The following is a 19,025-nucleotide window of genomic DNA, read 5'->3' as shown; positions in this document are numbered from 1 at the left end:
GCTTCATGTGCTCACTCAGGGTGAGTCAGGGCAGCGGGCTGTCAGCGGGGGCTGGCCGGGAGAGCTGCAGTGATGGCCAGGGAGCTGCAATGCCCGTCTCGGCTGCAGCCAGCTTCGCTCCTGGTGTGGACGAGGCCTGGTGTGGGCAGGGCTCAGAGAGATTTCAGGGACGCCAGTCGGGGGATTCGTGACCAGCGCCTTGCGGCTGATCCCCTTGGGTCCTCATCTCTGTTAGGCATGGCGAGAGCTGGGAGAGATGGCCTCAGCAGAAGAATCGCCGGGTGGCCCTCTGGGCTCTGACTGTGCCACTTTATCTGTCTTCCAGCCCTTGAAGCCATAAGCGAAGATGACAGCCCATCCTCCACTAACCTGGAAATTCAGGAAATTTTTGCACAAAGATGTGCAGAACTAAGTCATCTGCTGGATTCACAGAACCAGGGTCCCAAGCAGAGTACCAGGAGACAGTGAAGAGAGCACCAGGACTCAATGTCACTGGACGTCCAGGCACACCTGATGCTGGCCACTGCTGCGCCTGCTGCAAGCTCCCATAGCTGCTGCCTTCCCCCTCCCTGTTGACAGCTCCTTCCCTCCAGCCCTCAGACCCTGCCCAATCCCTTTCTTTTGCCCCCATCTCATCCCTTCCCTTTCCTTTCCATCAATAAAGTTTGGTTTCTCCCCTTTACCCGCATCTCTGTGGAGCTGAAGCGGCGCAAATCCCAGGCCCTGGGACACGCAGGCCCCTGCTGCTGTTCTCTTCCACGCCCTGTTCTGTGCACACACACACAGAGGAACGAGGGCAGTTCAGGCTGGAAAGGTGCCTGTGCTGAAGGTGCAGTTCCACAACTCTGTGGAGTTGCAGATCGTGCTGAGCAGCCTGGAGCCCCTGGAATTTGGAAGAGCCAACCTGAGTATGCTCTGAAGCCAGCTGTGAGGGATTCCATGGCAAGCTTCCATGGAGGACAAAGGAGATTGGAATGCTGGAAGTTTTCAGGAATAGCTTCCTGAAAGCTCAGCAGTGCTCCATGCCGGCACAGGATCAGGGAGAGGGCAGAACCAGCGACCGTCCGGGCTTAGCAGGGAGCTTTGGGTGTGCCTGAGGGCAAACGAAGCAGCAGAGCGGTGCCCGAGACTGGGACGTGCGACCCTGGCAGTGCCCGGAGCGCTGTCAGGCAGTGCCGGGATCCCGGCTGTGGTTCTGGTCCCCACAAGTGAGGAATGGCCACCCCAGGCTCGGAGCCAGTCAGAAAGCCAACCAAGTGAGAGCAGAGGGAGGGCACCCTTGCAGTCTCTCTTGGGCATGGCCGCAAAACAGCCCCTGCTGCTTCTTCCTCCGCCTGTGTTTGGGGCGTGCTGGTGGCAGAGGCAGCCAGGCTGTGCTCTGCCTTCCACAGCCTGTTGGGAGCGGGCATGAAAAGCGCTGCGTGCACAGCGGAGAGGCCTGGAAGGTGCTGGCAAGAGCATCCTGAGGGAGCAAGGCTCTGGGCTCTGCCTGGGAACAGCCTGGTCTTGGTGCCGGGAGCGCAGGCAGGAGTTGAGGCAGGTGAAGAGGCAGTGAGCAGCTTGTGTTTGTAGAGGGCCTGGGGCTGCACATCTGAGCCTCCACGTGGAAAGGCACTTGGGGGAATACCAGCTAGAGCTGGAGTGCCTGTGCTGAAAGGACATGAAGTCCTTCAGCCTTGCCAGCGTTTCTTGAGGGTGCATTGGTGTTGAGCAGAAAAGCTGCACATTTGGGGTAATGCATTTGGAGGACAAGGGCTTGCTTCTCAAGGAAAGTGCTTCCCAGGGAGCTCCCAGTGAGGCAGGTGCAAGTGTCCCCCTTTGGCTCTCTGTGCTCCTTTCGGTCCTTGAGGCCCGTTGGACTTGGCAGAGGGGCAGGGGAAGGGAGAAGCCTGTGAAGAGCAGGTTTGGCATCCACCTGAACCTGCAGAGACCAACCCAAGCACCTGCAGCAGCATGTGTCATCCCCCTTTGGACAGAGGGGTAAGCAGAACCATCTCTGTCCATCTGTGAGCCCCAAAGCTCTCTGTGGGAGCTGTGAATTAAAAGGCCTTTACACGCTCACTTTTCACATCTTCCCTGTCTGCTGTGTTGCATCTCTTGGCAAGATGCATTTGCCTCCTGCTTGCTGGGAGCTGCTGTGGCCCAGGGCCAGCACAGAGCTGGGCTGGGTGGGCCAGGCAGTGTGGTGGAGAGTCTTGGCTGATCTTGGTGTGTGCCTGGCCTCAGAAAAGGCTTGGAAGGTTTGCCTGCCAAGGTGTCCTGCTCCTTGGCTCTCCCTGTGCATCTTGGAGAGCACAAGGTAGGCATTTCTGGCAGCTGGGCATCAGCAGGCCTTCCAAGGGGGGCGTGTGGTGGAGCGAGACCAGCTGAGATACCCCGAGAAGAGCCCAGGGCTCCTTGCTCCTCTCTGCTGTCCCATGAGCGTCTGTCTGCTCTCGGGATGGCCCTGGCTGTGTCAGGGCTGCTGCGTGGACACAAGACAGCCGTTCCTGTCCCGCTGTGTCCCAGCAGTGCCTGGCAGCCGTCCTGCATCCATGTCAGGATGCTGGCCAAGAGAGGCCCTGGAAGCTGAGGCAGCTGATTTGAAGCTTTTGCAGGTGCCCACAGGTCAAAGCCAACAGTGTTCCCTCAGGATACAGCATTCCTGAGGGGCTTCCCCTGAGCTGCCTGATGCCACCCACTCCTTGTGGCACCAGTTGCTTTCCCGTGGAATGTTCTACCTTCCCCGGGAGCACAGAGGGAGCTGGAGAAAGAGCTTGCCAGGCTGCTCTCCATCCTTTCCCAGCAGCCCTGGGTGAGCGGAGTAGTCCCAGCTGAGCGCAGATGTGTCAATGGAAGAGCCGTGCCAATGGAAGGCTCGGTGGGAAGGATGATCCAGGATCCATAGGCCTGGCAGCCTGAGCTTGCTGCCGGGGAAGGCCTTGGAGCAGATCCTCCTGAGTGCCATCCCACGGCACGTGCAGGGAGCCAGAGTATCTGCTGGAGGGAGGGAAAGCTCAGTGGAGGGATGGGGACAGCTGGGGGTCCTGGCGGGCTGTTGAGGGCCTTGGTGCGGTGTTTGCCGGGTGTTGGTGCTGGAGATGGGTTGGGGAAGGAGTTGTCTGGGAGGTGAGAGGTCTTTGCTGGAATTTGAGTCCATTTGAAGGCAGCATCTGTAGTTTGGCACAGCCTTGGTTATGGGGTGCAGAAAGAATAGCTGTGACTGTGTTCACGGTCCTGATTGTGCTGCAGGGAACAAGAGGGGGGAGCTGTACTTTATTGGCCACTTAGATCTCTATACCGGGGCAGGGTTAACCATTTTGCCATCTGCTCATTGTTGCCCGCAGTTGCTCCAGGTGCTCCTGCCAACAGCCCCTGCAGGCAGGAGCACAGCCCCCAGTGCACGTGGCTGTGGCCCCCTCTGGCACAAAGCCCCCCAAGGGGCACAGGTCTCTGGGGCAGGAGACGGGCACCAGCCCTGCCAGGGCTCGGGGGCTGGCAGGTCTGCTTGGGCGGGGACTCTGCCACAGCTGCTGGTGTCAGCGTTCCCCGGGCCCCAGGGCTCAGAGCAGCATTCCTGCCCTGGCCCACAGTTCCTTGTGCGGGCCACACCCACGGCTTTAGGATGGCCACGGGGCCGGGACGCGCCCCGAGGAGGCCGTGGCAGCTTCCATGGAAGGTCCCCTGAGGAAAATACCACGCTCCAGCACGGTGTGGATGGATGGAGGCAGAGATCTCGGAAGTCTGCTCTTGGGGAAAGAGGTTTATTGGGGGTGCAGGAGGGTCCTGCCTCGTGCTCCCAGGCGCAGCACGTGGCGACGCCTGAGAGGGTTGGGGAGGGGACAGACAAAAGGAGGGTTTAGGAGAGGGGAAGCTCCAAGGGAGGGAAAGAGGTTCCAGGAGGGGAGGAATTTCCAAGAGGCCGCGTGGTCCCTCGAAGCCCCCTTATCAGGAGAGCTTCAAGGTGGGTTGGGATGAGGCATATCCAATGGGGTTACATGCACTAATGTTTTAGGGTAAGGTCCAGAGGTGAGGGATGAACCATACATCTTTTGGGGAGTGGGATGGAACAGTCCATTTTACCCCAGGACTCATCTAAAGGCAGGGCTGTCATCCGGCTAGCTGGGAGAACTGTTCTCATCATAGCTGTACTATTTAGGAACCATCATATTTATCTATCATCTGCAACAGTCCCCTGCCCTTCCCAGCGCGGCTGCGTCGGCAGCCCTGGGGGCTCCTTCTGCTGCCCTGCACCCGCAGAGCAGGGCAGCGTTTGCTGATGGTCTGAGCCCTTCCTAAAGATCCTGTTGGGCTGTCTCAGACACTTGTGGCCAGGGATTCCTGCCAACCTGGGCCACTTTGGCTGGGCAGGGCGTGGCCCCAGGGCAGGTGGCAGTGTGTGCAAGGGGCCCCCTTTGTGACATGGTGCAGCATGGTCACTATGGCATAGAACGGGACAGATGGCCTTTGTGACACGTGCTGACATAGGAGCTGGCAGTGACCAGAGCACGCCACTCTGCTCGGAGCAGGCGACCGGAGAGGACGGGACAGAGTGGTGCCGTGAGGAGCCCCCGCACAGCGTGCTCATTCCTGCCTGACCCGGAGCTTTTCTGAGGCTTTACTCCTACAGGTGACCTCGTGGCAAGACCACAGGACTTGGCAGCCCGTGGCCTTCCCGAGGCTTTTCTTTTGCAGGTGCCCTTGAGGACTTGTTGACTTGGAGCTTTCCCGAGCCATCTCTCTTGCAGGTGCCCTTGATAGCAAACTCTGGCATGGCGAGCAGATTTCTCGGCTTGTTCAGAGTGTTCAGGGGGAAAAAAAAGAAAAGCCCTGAAGCTGCGCCAGAACAACAGCATGAAAACCCAGAGCAGTTCCAGCCACTGGAGGACGGTGAGTGGCAGAGCTGGGCCACAGGGATGATGCCTACAGCCAGCTTGGCCCTGCCCATCCCATCCCATCCCATCCCATCCCATCTCATCCCATCCCATCCCATCCCATCCCATCCCATCCCATCCCATCCCATCCCATCCCATCCCATCCCATCCCATCCCATCCAATGCCCTGGGGACGTGCCCATGGACAGGAGGGAACAGGGCCTGTGCAGACACCCCGCAGTGTCTGTGCTCCATCCCCTGGGGCATCCTGGGGCTGTCCCTGCCTGGGGTGTGCAGGGCTGGGCTGTGTTCTCCGGCCTGTCCCGCAGCCCCTCAGCTCTGGCTGCGCTCGCTCTTTGCCAGATGCAGCCCTGGACCGCACAGAAGAGAAGGAACCTGCCCATGGCCGCTTCCGCAAAACCCTGAAGGTGCCTGCAGCCATCCCCACCTGGGCTGGGCCTGCTGTCACTGCTCAGCCCAGCAGCATGCCTGGAGCACTCCATGAAACATCCCTGGCTTCCATTACCTTTGTTCTCCTGCAGGCGTTCTGGAAGTTCCCGCGCATTCGACGTAGGAAGACCGGCAACGCAGCAGCTGAGGGCCCGGCCAAGCCTGACTCGGGGCTGACCGAGCTCCAGGCTGAGCCTGATGTCAGCCCACATTCGCCTGAGTGCTCAGAGAACTCTGACACCTCAGTGACTGAAACCTGGACAAAGGCTCTTGTCCCATCAATGACTGAGGATGTTGCCATCACAAACACCGACAGTGAAGAGACTCAGGGCATCACAAATACTGCCACCAGCCCAGATCCAGCGGAGCCCTCAGAAGACTCTGAGGCTGCAAGGAATGACCAGAGGGCAAAGGCTGACATGGCACTGACTGAGGATGTGGACATGACAAACGCCAAAACCAGACGCACTCAGGGCATCGCAAATGCTGACACCATGCCCTCTCGCACTCTGAGTCAGGAGCTCATATTCGACTATTTCAAGGAGCCTTGTGTTTCTTCTCAGCCACAGCAGGTAAGCAGCCTGGGGCCAGGCCTGGCGGCCTCCCAGGATCGTGTGTCCCCTCAAGCCATGGTCTCTGGGCCACCTCAGCCTTTGAGGCCAGCACAGTGTGGAAGAAGGGAAGCACTTCTTTGAAATACTTGGGGAAGTTGTTCCCTTGGACAACGCTCCATCTCTCCTCCATGCTTCCTCCAGGTGCCAGCCAAGGTGAAGAACATCCACCAGAGTCTCATGTCCCAAGTGACTGTGGATGCCTGGCTGCAGATTGACATTGTGAGGCTGGCAGAAGAACACCCTGCTGACGTGGTGCTGACCCTCCTGCGCTGTGCCCCAACGTGTGACAGGTACGGGGCCCACGAGCCTTGAGAGCTCAGGGCTCAGCAGCCCTTAGGGCCCACGGCCCTGCACAGCCTGTCCAATGGGCTCTGCCAGACAGGCAGAGAGGCCCAGGAGCCTCGGGCCCCTCTGTTTGCTGAGCCTGCTGCCAGTACTCCCCCCATGCCCTTCAAGGCTCTGTCACCTGGGCTCTGTCACGGGTGCACAGGGCATGGTGCTGTGACTGAGATGTCCCTGACACAGAGCTCTGATCCCACAGAGCCGCTGCAATGATGTGGAGAACCATAGGCTCGTCGAGTGCCACAGTGGAAAAGGTGCTGCCAATGCTGCTCTGTGTGATGCAGAACTGGCCTCTGCACAGCATGTGCACCTCTGATGGGGACAAGGAGGATGTCTTTGCCCTGGCTGTGAGTTTCCGGAACTGGCCTTTGCTCACCCCCAGGTTGCCAGCAGCTCTCCATCCTCTCCATGCCTCAGTTGCTGGGCTGAAACCTGAGCTAGGGGCAGGCTCAGGGGGCACCAGGCCCGCTGCTCCCCCTGTGTCAGCTCTTGGGCCTTGCCCCATGGACACCTCGGCACTGAGCGCTGCCTTGGGCTGCTTCTTTTGCAGGCAACTCTGGGGCTCTGGGTGATTCTCCAGGTGCCCGAGTGCCACGAGGCAATGAACCTTTATTCCTCCCGCCTCTTTGTGGCTCTGCTCTTCCATGTTGTCATCACCACACAGCAGATACCACCAGAAGAAGTTGCTACATTCTGGAGAGCATGCTGGGAGGAACACCGCCTTCCCAGCAAGCCCAACAGGTCCCAGTCCCCCTGTCCTTTCCGTGCCCTTGTGGCCAGCGCCAGCGCTCCCAGTGTGACCTGGCCTTTGCTCTGCACACAGGTTTGCAGTGCGGGCCATGAAGGCTCTGCTCTGCCGACTGCAGTGGGACCATGTGCTGGTGGCTATGGAGCGCAAGCGTGGCTGGGACACGCTGCTGTGTGCTGACACCCAGCACTATGCCGTGGGTCTGCTGGCCAGGTGAGACCCCCTGCTCCCCACGGTCCCCAATATTTCTGCCGTGTGCCCAGGTGCCCCTCACAGTCCCTGCGGTCATGGGCCAGAGGGCCTTTTCACCGAGGGACGGCCAAGGGAACTGGAAAAGCCTTGGAGAGGAGGGTGCCCAGAAGCGGCCGCCTCACAAAGCACCCACATCCTCTCCAGGGATGCTGGGGAAAGACCAGACCTCTGTGAGTCACTCCTGGGAGGGGTTTGGCCTTCCCACCTCACGGCCTTTTTCCCCCCTGCCAGGGAGTTGTGCCATGTCTTGATCCCCTTCTGTTCCCGCATTGCATTCCGCCTGCTCTGGCCACAGAGCAGGGAAGAGCCGTGCTGGGATCTGCCCTTCCTGGCATTCCTGGTGGAGGTGAGCCTGTTGGCCAGCGCTGCTGGCTCTGCTGCCTCCCAGCTCTCTGCCCTCTCGCAGCCACAGCTGCCTGGGACGGTGCCCACGCCCTGTGCTGCTGCCTGGGCCCCGCCCTGTGCGGTTCTGGGCTCCTGCCGGCCAGGTCCCCTGTCACTGCCCTGTGCCTTTCAGGTCCTCGGGTGCCTGGACTTGAGTGAATGTGGTGACAGCCTTCTGGAGATGATGTCAAGGTACCTGCGGAGCGAGTGCAGGGAGCGGCGTCGCCTGGCGCTGCGAGGCCTCGTGGTGCTCAGCAAGGATCCCTCGATGGTGAGAAGGAGGCAGCGGCTGAAGCTGCGCTGGGCAAAGCAGCCCCTTGGGCTGGCAGGGCTTCAGGAGCTGAGGCAGCCGCTCCCAGCTCTCCTGCCTCACTTGCCCCAGTGCTTTGGGACAGGCCTTTGTCCTGTGGGCCCTGCAGCAGCAGGGTGGGCTCGCAGTGCCAGGGCGGTGTTAGCCGTGCAGCCGGCCACGGCTTCCCAGCACAGCCTTGTGTTCCGCACAGGCCAGAAGAATGCACCCTCTGTCTCCAAGGCTTCTGGAGCTGCTGGGAGATTTAGATGCAGAGGTGGTCAGCATGAGCCTCTGTGTGTTCACAAATGTCCTCCAGCACAAAGGCACCCTGGTATCCAGCACCACTGCCCTGAAGCTCGCTGAGGCACTCCTCCTGCTCTTTGACCATGTAAGGCTCTGTGTCCACAGCCATGGGCACAGACTGCCCGCATACCCTTTTCCCTTATGGATTTTCAGACTTTTTCTCTGGTGAGCCTGGAATAATTGGTCTTAATGGTCTTATCCTCTTCTTTTCTAAAGGACAGCAGCAATGTGCACTTGCTCTCTATTCAACTCTTTGACAAGATGATGAACTTGGTAGTGGATGAGGGAAAAAAGCCCATGAAGAAGATTTTGTGTCAGAGCTTGCTCCCACTTTTCTTGTATTGCCATGAGGAGAACCGGCGTGTGGCGAAGGTGAGGTTTTGTGTGATGCTGCTGGATCCCTGGGAGGGAGCCTGGGCTGCCTCCTGCCCTGGCGCCTGGCGGGCTGCTGCCTCCTCCAGACCTTGGCACAGGGACACGGGTCCTGTGCCCTGGGCTGTGGAGCCATCTCTGGGTCCCTGCTGCTCTCCAGGCCTCTCAGGAAACGCTGCTTGGTGTGACTGAGTTTCTGAAGAAGAGGAATCTCGAGAAGCTGCTGAAGAAGGAGCAGCTGTCACAGTTTGCCGAGTGCCTGGTAAGGAGGGCCGGGAGGCCGCAGCCTCAGCCTGGAGAAGCCCCCTGAGCGCGGTGCTCAGTGTGTGGACTGGCAGCTGTGCCCCTGCCCGATGCTGCAGCCCGAGGCCGCGCGGGCTCTAGCTCCAGGCTCCTGCGGGCCCAGCCGGGTGCCGATGGAGCCGCGCCTGGCGGGGCTGCGGGGCGGCACCGCGGCTCCCTGGGCAGCAGCCGGCCCTCTGCCCCCTCCAGAGCCCGGCGCCTGCGGCTGCTGGCCGGGCCTCAGGGCTGTGCGGGCAGGGGAGGCCGAGGCTGGTGCGGGGAGCACCCGGCACAGGGGCTGAGCCCGCGCCAACCCTTCTCTGCTGCCGCTCTCTCCAGCTGGCAGAGGACAGCAGCAGCGCGGCCGAGCTCCTGCGCCGGGCCCTGCCCTACCTGCAGAGCCCACAGGAGCCCCTGCGAGAGGCGGCCCTCAAATTCCTGGGTGAGCCGCGAGCCCGGGCTCCCTCCCCGCCCCGCCACAGCTCGGCCCCAGCCCTGCCTGCTGCCCCGGCAGAGCCACGCGGTCCCGGCGCCTCTGGCAGCCGTGCCCTTGGTTTGGCAGCGAGCGGCCAGGACCCGGGCTGAGCCCTGCCGGGCCAGGAGGCCGTGTGGGCACAGGGCTGGCAGCGCCGATGGCAGGAGCTGTGCCGCTGGGCCTGACAGTCTCTGTGTTCCCAGGGACGGCCGGGCGCTACCTGAAGGGACAGCCAGCCGAGCTTCATGTGCTCACTCAGGGTGAGTCAGGGCAGCGGGCTGTCAGCGGGGGCTGGCCGGGAGAGCTGCAGTGACGGCCAGGGAGCTGCAATGCCCGTCCCGGCTGCAGCCAGCTTCGCTCCTTGTGTGGACGAGGCCTGGTGTGGGCAGGGCTCAGAGAGATTTCAGGGACGCCAGTCGGGGGATTCGTGACCAGCGCCTTGCGGCTGATCCCCTTGGGTCCTCATCTCTCTTAGGCATGGCGAGAGCTGGGAGAGATGGCCTCAGCAGAAGAATCGCCGGGTGGCCCTCTGGGCTCTGACTGTGCCACTTTATCTGTCTTCCAGCCCTTGAAGCCATAAGCGAAGATGACAGCCCATCCTCCACTAACCTGGAAATTCAGGAAATTTTTGCACAAAGATGTGCAGAACTAAGGTCATCTGCTGGATTCACAGAACCAGGGTCCCAAGCAGAGTACCAGGAGACAGTGAAGAGAACACCAGGACTCAATGTCACTGGACGTCCAGGCACACCTGATGCTGGCCACTGCTGCGCCTGCTGCAAGCTCCCATAGCTGCTGCCTTCCCCCTCCCTGTTGACAGCTCTTTCCCTCCAGCCCTCAGACCCTGCCCAATCCCTTTCTTTTGCCCCCATCTCATCCCTTCCCTTTCCTTTCCATCAATAAAGTTTGGTTTCTCCCCTTTACCTGCATCTCTGTGGAGCGGAAGCGGCGCAAATCCCAGGCCCTGGGACACGCAGGCCCCTGCTGCTGTTCTCTTCCACGCCCTGTTCTGTGCACACACACACAGAGGAACGAGGGCAGATCAGGCTGGAAAGGTGCCTGTGCTGAAGGTGCAGTTCCACAACTCTGTGGAGTTGCAGATCCTGCTGAGCAGCCTGGAGCCCCTGGAATTTGGAAGAGCCAACCTGAGTATGCTCTGAAGCCAGCTGTGAGGGATTCCATGGCAAGCTTCCATGGAGGACAAAGGAGATTGGAATGCTGGAAGTTTTCAGGAATAGCTTCCTGAAAGATCAGCAGTGCTCCATGCCGGCACAGGATCAGGGAGAGGGCAGAACCAGCGACCATCCGGGCTTAGCAGGGAGCTTTGGGTGTGCCTGAGTGAAAACGAAGCAGCAGAGCGGTGCCCGAGACTGGGACGCGCGACCCTGGCAGTGCCCGGAGCGCTGTCAGGCAGTGCCGGGATCCTGGCTGTGGTTCTGGTCCCCACAAGTGAGGAATGGCCACCCCAGGCTCGGAGCCAGTCAGAAAGCCAACCAAGTGAGAGCAGAGGGAGGGCACCCTTGCAGTCTCTCTTGGGCATGGCCGCAAAACAGCCCCTGCTGCTTCTTCCTCCACCTGTGTTTGGGGCGTGCTGGTGGCAGAAGCAGCCAGGCTGTGCTCTGCCTTCCACAACCTGTTGGGAGCGGGCATGAAAAGCGCTGCGTGCACAGCGGAGAGGCCTGGAAGGTGCTGGCAAGAGCGTCCTGAGGGAGCAAGGCTCTGGGCTCTGCCTGGGAACAGCCTGGTCTTGGTGCCGGGAGCGCAGGCAGGAGTTGAGGCAGGTGAAGAGGCAGTGAGCAGCTTGTGTTTGTAGAGGGCCTGGGGCTGCACGTCTGAGCCTCCATGTGGAAAGGCACTTGGGGGAATACCAGCTAGAGCTGGAGTGCCTGTGCTGAAAGGACATGAAGTCCTTCAGCCTTGCCAGCGTTTCTTGAGGGTGCGTTGGTGTTGAGCAGAAAAGCTGCACATTTGGGGTAATGCATTTGGAGGACAAGGGCTTGCTTCTCAAGGAAAGTGCTTCCCATGGAGCTCCCAGTGAGGCAGGTGCAAGTGTCCCCCTTTGGCTCTCTGTGCTCCTTTCGGTCCTTGAGGCCCGTTGGATTTGGCAGAGGGGCAGGGGAAGGGAGAAGCCTGTGAAGAGCAGGTTTGGCATCCACCTGAACCTGCAGAGACCAACCCAAGCACCTGCAGCAGCATGTGTCATCCCCCTTTGGACAGAGGGGTGAGCAGAACCATCTCTGTCCATCTGTGAGCCCCAAAGCTCTCTGTGGGAGCTGTGAATTAAAAGGCCTTTACACGCTCACTTTTCACATCTTCCCTGCCTGCTGTGTTGCATCTCTTGGCAAGATGCATTTGCCTCCTGCTTACTGGGAGCTGCTGTGGCCCAGGGCCAGCACAGAGCTGGGCTGGGTGGGCCAGGCAGTGTGGTGGAGAGTCTTGGCTGATCTTGGTGTGTGCCTGGCCTCAGAAAAGGCTTGGAAGGTTTGCCTGCCAAGGTGTCCTGCTCCTTGGCTCTCCCTGTGCATCTTGGAGAGCACAAGTTGGCAGTTCTGGCAGCTGGGCATCAGCAGGCCTTCCAAGGGGGGCGTGTGGTGGAGCGAGCCCAGCTGAGATACCCCGAGAGGAGCCCAGGTCTCCTTGCTCCTCTCTGCTGGCCTGAGAGCGTCTGTCTGCTCTCGGGATGGCCCTGGCTGTGTCAAGGCTGCTGCGTGGACACGAGACAGCCGGTCCTGTCCTGCTGGGTCCCAGCAGTGCCTGGCAGCCGTCCTGCATCCACGTCAGGATGCTGGCCAAGAGAGGCCCTGGAAGCTGAGGCAGCTGATTTGAAGCTTTTGCAGGTGCCCACAGGTCAAGGCCAAGAGTGTTCCCTCAGGATACAGCATTCCTGAGGAGCTTCCCCTGAGCTGCCTGATGCCACCCACTCCTTGTGGCACCAGTTGCTTTCCTGTGGAATGTTCTCCATGAGGAGAACCGGCGTGTGGCGAAGGTGAGGTTTTGTGTGATGCTGCTGGATCCCTGGGAGGGAGCCTGGGCTGCCTCCTGCCCTGGCGCCTGGCGGGCTGCAGCCTCCTCCAGGCCTTGGCACAGGGACACGGGTCCTGTGGCCTGGGCTGTGGAGCCATCTCTGGGTCCCTGCTGCTCTCCAGGCCTCTCGGGAAACGCTGCTTGGTGTGACTGAGTTTCTGAAGAAGAGGAATCTCAAGAAGCTGCTGAAGAAGGAGCAGCTGTCACAGTTTGCCGAGTGCCTGGTAAGGAGGGCCGGGAGGCCGCAGCCTCAGCCTGGAGAAGCCCCCTGAGCGCGGTGCTCAGTGTGCGGACTGGCAGCTGTGCCCCTGCCCGCTGCTGCAGCCCGAGGCCGCGCGGGCTCTGCTCCAGGCTCCTGCGGGCCCAGCCGGGTGCCGATGGAGCCGCGCCTGGCGGGGCTGCGGGGCGGCACCGCGGCTCCCTGGGCAGCAGCCGGCCCTCTGCCCCCTCCAGAGCCCGGCGCCTGCGGCTGCCGGCCGGGCCTCAAGGCTCTGCGGGCAGGGGAGGCCGAGGCTGGCGCGGGGAGCACCCGGCACAGGGGCTGAGCCCGCGCCAACCCTTCTCTGCTGCCGCTCTCTCCAGCTGGCAGAGGACAGCAGCAGCGCGGCCGAGCTCCTGCGCCGGGCCCTGCCCTACCTGCAGAGCCCACAGGAGCTCCTGCGAGAGGCGGCCCTCAGGTTCCTGGGTGAGCCGCGAGCCCGGGCTCCCTCCCCGTCCCGCCGCAGCTCGGCCCCAGCCCCGTCTGCTGCCCCGGCAGAGCCGCGCGGTCCCGGCGCCTCTGGCAGCCATGCCCTTGGTTTGGCAGCAAGCGGCCAGGACCCGGGCTGAGCCCTGCCGGGCCAGGAGGCCGTGTGGGCACAGGGCTGGCAGCGCCGATGGCAGGAGCTGTGCCGCTGGGCCTGACAGGCTCTGTGTTCCCAGGGACGGCCGGGCACTACCTGAAGGGACAGCCAGCCGAGCTTCATGTGCTCACTCAGGGTGAGTCAGGGCAGCGGGCTGTCAGCGGGGGCTGGCCGGGAGAGCTGCAGTGACGGCCAGGGAGCTGCAATGCCCGTCCCAGCTGCAGCCAGCTTCGCTCCTTGTGTGGACGAGGCCTGGTGTGAGCAGGGCTCAGAGAGATTTCAGGGACGCCAGTCGGGGGATTCGTGACCAGCGCCTTGCGGCTGATCCCCTTGGGTCCTCATCTCTGTTAGGCATGGCGAGAGCTGGGAGAGATGGCCTCAGCAGAAGAATCGCCGGGTGGCCCTCTGGGCTCTGACTGTGCCACTTTATCTGTCTTCCAGCCCTTGAAGCCATAAGCGAAGATGACAGCCCATCCTCCACTAACCTGGAAATTCAGGAAATTTTTGCACAAAGATGTGCAGAACTAAGGTCATCTGCTGGATTCACAGAACCAGGGTCCCAAGCAGAGTACCAGGAGACAGTGAAGAGAGCACCAGGACTCAATGTCACTGGACGTCCAGGCACACCTGATGCTGGCCACTGCTGCGCCTGCTGCAAGCTCCCATAGCTGCTGCCTTCCCCCTCCCTGTTGACAGCTCTTTCCCTCCAGCCCTCAGACCCTGCCCAATCCCTTTCTTTTGCCCCCATCTCATCCCTTCCCTTTCCCTTCCATCAATAAAGTTTGGTTTCTCCCCTTTACCTGCATCTCTGTGGAGCTGAAGCGGCGCAAATCCCAGGCCCTGGGACACGCAGGCCCCTGCTGCTGTTCTCTTCCACACCCTGTTCTGTGCACACACACACAGAGGAACGAGGGCAGATCAGGCTGGAAAGGTGCCTGTGCTGAAGGTGCAGTTCCACAACTCTGTGGAGTTGCAGATCCTGCTGAGCAGCCTGGAGCCCCTGGAATTTGGAAGAGCCAACCTGAGTATGCTCTGAAGCCAGCTGTGAGGGATTCCATGGCAAGCTTCCATGGAGGACAAAGGAGATTGGAATGCTGGAAGTTTTCAGGAATAGCTTCCTGAAAGCTCAGCAGTGCTCCATGCCGGCACAGGATCAGGGAGAGGGCAGAACCAGCGACCGTCCGGGCTTAGCAGGGAGCTTTGGGTGTGCCTGAGGGCAAAAGAAGCAGCAGAGCAGTGCCCGTGACTGGGACGCACGACCCTGGCAGTGCCCGGAGCGCTGTCAGGCAGTGCTGGGATCCCGGCTGTGGTTCTGGTCCCCACAAGTGAGGAATGGCCGCCCCAGGCTCGGAGCCAGTCAGAAAGCCAACCAAGTGAGAGCAGAGGGAGGGCACCCTTGCAGTCTCTCTTGGGCATGGCCGCAAAACAGCCCCTGCTGCTTCTTCCTCCGCCTGTGTTTGGGGCGTGCTGGTGGCAGAGGCAGCCAGGCTGTGCTCTGCCTTCCACAGCCTGTTGGGAGCGGGCATGAAAAGCGCTGCGTGCACAGTGCAGAGGCCTGGAAGGTGCTGGCAAGAGCGTCCTGAGGGAGCAAGGCTCTGGGCTCTGGCTGGGAGCAGCCTGGTCTTGGTGCCGGGAGCGCAGGCAGGAGTTGAGGCAGGTGAAGAGGCAGTGAGCAGCTTGTGTTTGTAGAGAGCCTGGGGCTGCACATCTGAGCCTCCACGTGGAAAGGCACTTGGGGGAATACCAGCTAGAGCTGGAGTGCCTGTGCTGAAAGGACATGAAGACCTTCAGCCTTGCCAGCGTTTCTTGAGGGTGCGTTGGTGTTGAGCAGAAAAGCTGCACATTTGGGGTAATGCATTTGGAGGACAAGGGCTTGCTTCTCAAGGAAAGTGCTTCCCAGGGAGCTCCCAGTGAGGCAGGTGCAAGTGTCCCCCTTTGGCTCTTTGTGCTCCTTTCGGTCCTTGAGGCCCGTTGGACTTGGCAGAGGGGCAGGGGAAGGGAGAAGCCTGTGAAGAGCAGGTTTGGCATCCACCTGAACCTGCAGAGACCAACCCAAGCACCTGCAGCAGCATGTGTCATCCCCCTTTGGACAGAGGGGTGAGCAGAACCATCTCTGTCCATCTGTGAGCCCCAAAGCTCTCTGTGGGAGCTGTGAATTAAAAGGCCTTTACACGCTCACTTTTCACATCTTCCCTGCCTGCTGTGTATCATCTCTTGGCAAGATGCATTTGCCTCCTGCTTGCTGGGAGCTGCTGTGGCCCAGGGCCAGCACAGAGCTGGGCTGGGTGGGCCAGGCAGTGTGGTGGATGAGATAAGTAGAAGATAATTTGTTCACTGTAATATGCTTGCTTGTCTTAGTTTGCATAAGGATGTACTGTGGTATGTTAACCTAATTTGTTTTGCATAAGATAGTGGCTAAGAATGTACTGGTGTGTCTTTGAAAGGCTTATTTGCTTACAAGGTGATAAGGAGGTTGAGATTAAAGTCCTGGGCTGTGTGTATCTGGTCTGCTTGCTGTATCTCAAAAGAAGAGACTTAGAAGCTATCACAACGACCAGACTCAGACTACATTTGGAGAGTCACGTCTGCAAGGAGAAAAGGGGGGATAAAAGGAAGGTTGGGACAGAACATTTTTGCGCGCCGTTGGTGGAGCAGGAGACTCCCTGGCCGCCCAACGCTGAATTTTTGCCTGCCTTACTCGCTTGCTAATTTTAAATAAAATTGCTTTATTGAATTAAGACACTTCAAATTGCCGTGTCACAATTTATAACAATTTGGTGCCGTGACTCGGATGGAGAAGTAGATCAGTCGCTACGGGACGATCGGGAGGCGCCCCGCCCTTATGGCGGCCCGGCTGCCCCAGGCTTTCTGATCACTCTCCACTGACGAACCTAAATTGAGTAACGGTCAAAAGAGAACCGGTTACCCCTGTAATCTTTGTGCACGAAGAACCAGCGAAGGCGTAGGACGCGTGAGTATAGGCCGGTTTTCCGCTCGGTTTGGGGTGGTTTTCCCGGAGTGCTGTGTGTGAGAGGTCTCGTGGAGACCAAGTGAGTGCGGACTCTGTATTAGTGCGTTTTCCATTCCCCGCGAGGGGCTGGGCCATGAACCAGGGGAGCACGTGTGTGAGAAATTGAGTGCACTCCGGAAGATGGGACAGAGGAAAAGCAAGCGCTCTGGTCCCATGGGAGAGGGGACCCATGCTAAGCTTCCCCAGATTCCCAGGGATAGCCCCTTGGGTTTGATGATAATTAATTGGGATGCTTTCCCATCTAGAAAAGGGAAAGACAAAGTTAAAATGATACATTATTGTATGGAAGTGTGGGGGGGGAAACAAATTAGGGGAGACTATTTGTATTGGCCGGTATTCGGGTCCTTTGAGGATTGGATTTGTCAGGCTCTAAATATATATGTTAACTCAAAGGAAGCCTTTGATTCAGAAGAGAGCGAATATGCTTCCCTGTGGACAGTTGGGGAGACAAGGACAAAACTATTTGCCTTATCAGCCAGGGAAAAGAACAAGAAAAACAAGGAGGAAGATAATATGCCCCCTACGTTCCTCCTCCATATATTCCTCCACTCCCACCCCCTGCTAGTCAAAATATATATCCCCAGCTGCCTGCGGAGCCGGTTGGCCCCGGGGTCCCCACGGCTCCTTCAGACTCTGATGATGAGGCAGAGAGTGGAGGAACAAGGGAAAACAATCGTAGAGTAACTAGAAGTCAGACTAGAAAAAAGGAACAGGAATTGGGGATGTTTCCCCTAAGAGAACAAAGCATTGGTACGATCCCAAATCCCCAAGCGGGACAGGAAGGTCAGCCACCCCAAATAGCAGGGGTTGCCTATGTAACTGTGCCTTTAGACTCTGGGCAAGTCAGGGACTTTAAGAAGGAAATGGGACATTTGTTGGACGATCCTCTAGGAGTGGCAGAACGGTTGGACCAATTTTTGGGGCCCAATGTATACACATGGGAGGAGTTACAGTCAATACTAAGGATTTTGTTCACGGCAGAGGAAAGGAGGATGATAAGGGAAACGGGTATGAGGATATGGGATGACGAACACCACCAAGGACCCTTAGCAGATATGAAGTGGCCCCTACAAAATCCCCAGTGGAATAACCAGGATCCCTTGCATCGCACTCACATGAGTGATTTGCGAAACATCATCATTCAGGGAATAAAACAATCAGTTCCGCGGGGGCAGAATGTGAAGAAGGCTTTTGGATTACAACAAAAAAAAGATGAGGATCCCACGGAATGGTTAGAGCGCTTAAGGAAAGCCTTCCGTTTGTATTCTGGGATAGACCCTGATACCCAGGAGGGAGAGGCGGTGTTGAAAATGCAGTTTGTGGCAAATGCATGGGTAGATATTAGGAGGAAACTGGAAAAGTTGGACGGATGGCAGACTAGAGGATTAGAGGAGCTCTTGAGGGAAGCGCAGAAGGTTTTTGTGAGAAGGGAGGATGAGAATTTCAAGAGACAGGCGAGGATTATGGCTGCAGTTGTGCGGGAAGGGCCTAACCCTAATTTCCGTGCAAGGAATGTAGAACAAAGGGAGAATCGGGAGCAGAGTTATATTTCTAGGGAAGGAAAAGAAAGAGGTCGTGAAATTGTCTGCTTCTACTGTGGAAAGAAGGGACATATGAAGAGGGGATGCAGACAACGGATAGCGGATGAGAAGGCCTTTAAGGAAGATTAGGGGTGTCAAGGGCTCTATTTGTTGGGGAAGAAACATCATAAGGAGCCCTTGGTAAAGCTTAAAGTAGGACCCCAACAACAAGAGATGGAATTTTTAGTGGATACCGGGGCTGAAAGATCCACGGTGCAAGCCTTGCCGCTTGGATGTAAAAAGTCATCTGACACTGTACATGTAATTGGGGCAAAAGGAGAGCCCTTTGAGGTATCTGTTATCAAGGATGTGATGGTAGAAACTGATTCCAAATGTGGTATAGGTTCTTTACTACTGGTACCTGAAGCAGATTACAATTTATTAGGGAGAGATCTGATAATAGAATTAGGTATTAATTTAGAAGTTGTAAATAAAGAATTACAGATAAAGCTCTGCCCTTTAAGGGTAGAGGATGAAAATAAAATTAATCCTGAGGTGTGGTATACCCCAGAAACGGTGGGAAAATTGCAGATTAAGCCTTTTTCAGTGGAAATAAGTGATCCTGGCAAACCCGTAAGAATAAAACAATACCCTATCCCTAGGGAGGGAAAATTAGGACTAAAACCTGAAATAGATAGGTTATTGGAAAAAGGGCTTTTAGAGCCCTGTATGTCTCCCTTCAATACTCCCATCCTGCCTGTAAAGAAGTCAGATGGGTCCTACAGATTGGTACACGATTTAAGAGAAATAAATAAGAGGACTTTGGCCCGGTTTCCAGTAGTTGCAAATCCATATACTTTGTTGAGCCGTCTGGGACCTGAAAATCGATGGTATAGTGTTATTGATCTAAAGGATGCCTTTTGGGCATGCCCCTGGATGAGAAAAGTAGGGATTATTTTGCATTTGAATGGGAGGATCCGGCAACACACCGGCGGCAGCAATTAAGGTGGATGGTTTTGCCGCAGGGATTCACGGATTCACCTAACTTATTTGGCCAAGCTTTGGAACAAATTCTTCAGGAATATAAAGTAGATAAAGGGACGACCCTGATTCAGTATGTGGATGATTTGCTTATTGCTGGGACAGGAGAAGAAACAGTGAGGCAAGAAAGTATTAAATTACTAAACTTCCTAAGCCTAAAAGGACTAAAAGTATCCAAATCTAAATTACAGTTTGTAGAG

The 19,025-nt window shown here is 58.1% G+C and overlaps 1 protein-coding gene across 1 annotated transcript; it reads left to right on the top strand.

Annotated features, from left to right (window-relative positions):
- The first annotated feature begins 4,439 nt into the window (after positions 1 to 4,439).
- LOC146766980 (maestro heat-like repeat-containing protein family member 6) lies at positions 4,440 to 13,901 on the top strand. The gene is made up of 15 exons (XM_085584743.1): positions 4,440 to 4,539; positions 4,781 to 4,869; positions 5,396 to 5,875; positions 6,059 to 6,207; positions 6,459 to 6,606; positions 6,810 to 7,000; positions 7,083 to 7,220; positions 7,491 to 7,605; positions 7,777 to 7,914; positions 8,147 to 8,323; positions 8,455 to 8,610; positions 8,771 to 8,872; positions 9,232 to 9,334; positions 9,571 to 9,627; positions 13,675 to 13,901. Exons 1-15 carry the CDS (start codon positions 4,440 to 4,442, stop codon positions 13,899 to 13,901), a joined length of 2,370 nt encoding a protein of 789 aa, XP_085440869.1.
- The last annotated feature ends 5,124 nt before the right edge of the window (positions 13,902 to 19,025 follow it).

Source organism: Lonchura striata, chromosome 7 (assembly GCF_050655825.1).
Source record: "Lonchura striata isolate lonStrDom1 chromosome 7, ASM5065582v1, whole genome shotgun sequence".
NCBI classification, from domain to species: domain Eukaryota; kingdom Metazoa; phylum Chordata; class Aves; order Passeriformes; family Estrildidae; genus Lonchura; species Lonchura striata.
Note: the sequence above shows the minus strand (reverse complement) of the source record. Positions and strands in the feature narration are given on the sequence as shown.

Bases quoted from the DNA above. Each gene is read 5' to 3' on its own strand.
- LOC146766980 (XM_085584743.1), top strand. From the start codon at position 4,440: ATGGCCTTTGTGACACGTGCTGACATAGGAGCTGGCAGTGACCAGAGC. The intron at 9,335-9,570 runs GTGAGCCGCGAG...CTGTGTTCCCAG, and splicing joins GGCGGCCCTCAAATTCCTGG to GGACGGCCGGGCGCTACCTG. The intron at 9,628-13,674 runs GTGAGTCAGGGC...TCTGTCTTCCAG, and splicing joins GCTTCATGTGCTCACTCAGG to CCCTTGAAGCCATAAGCGAA.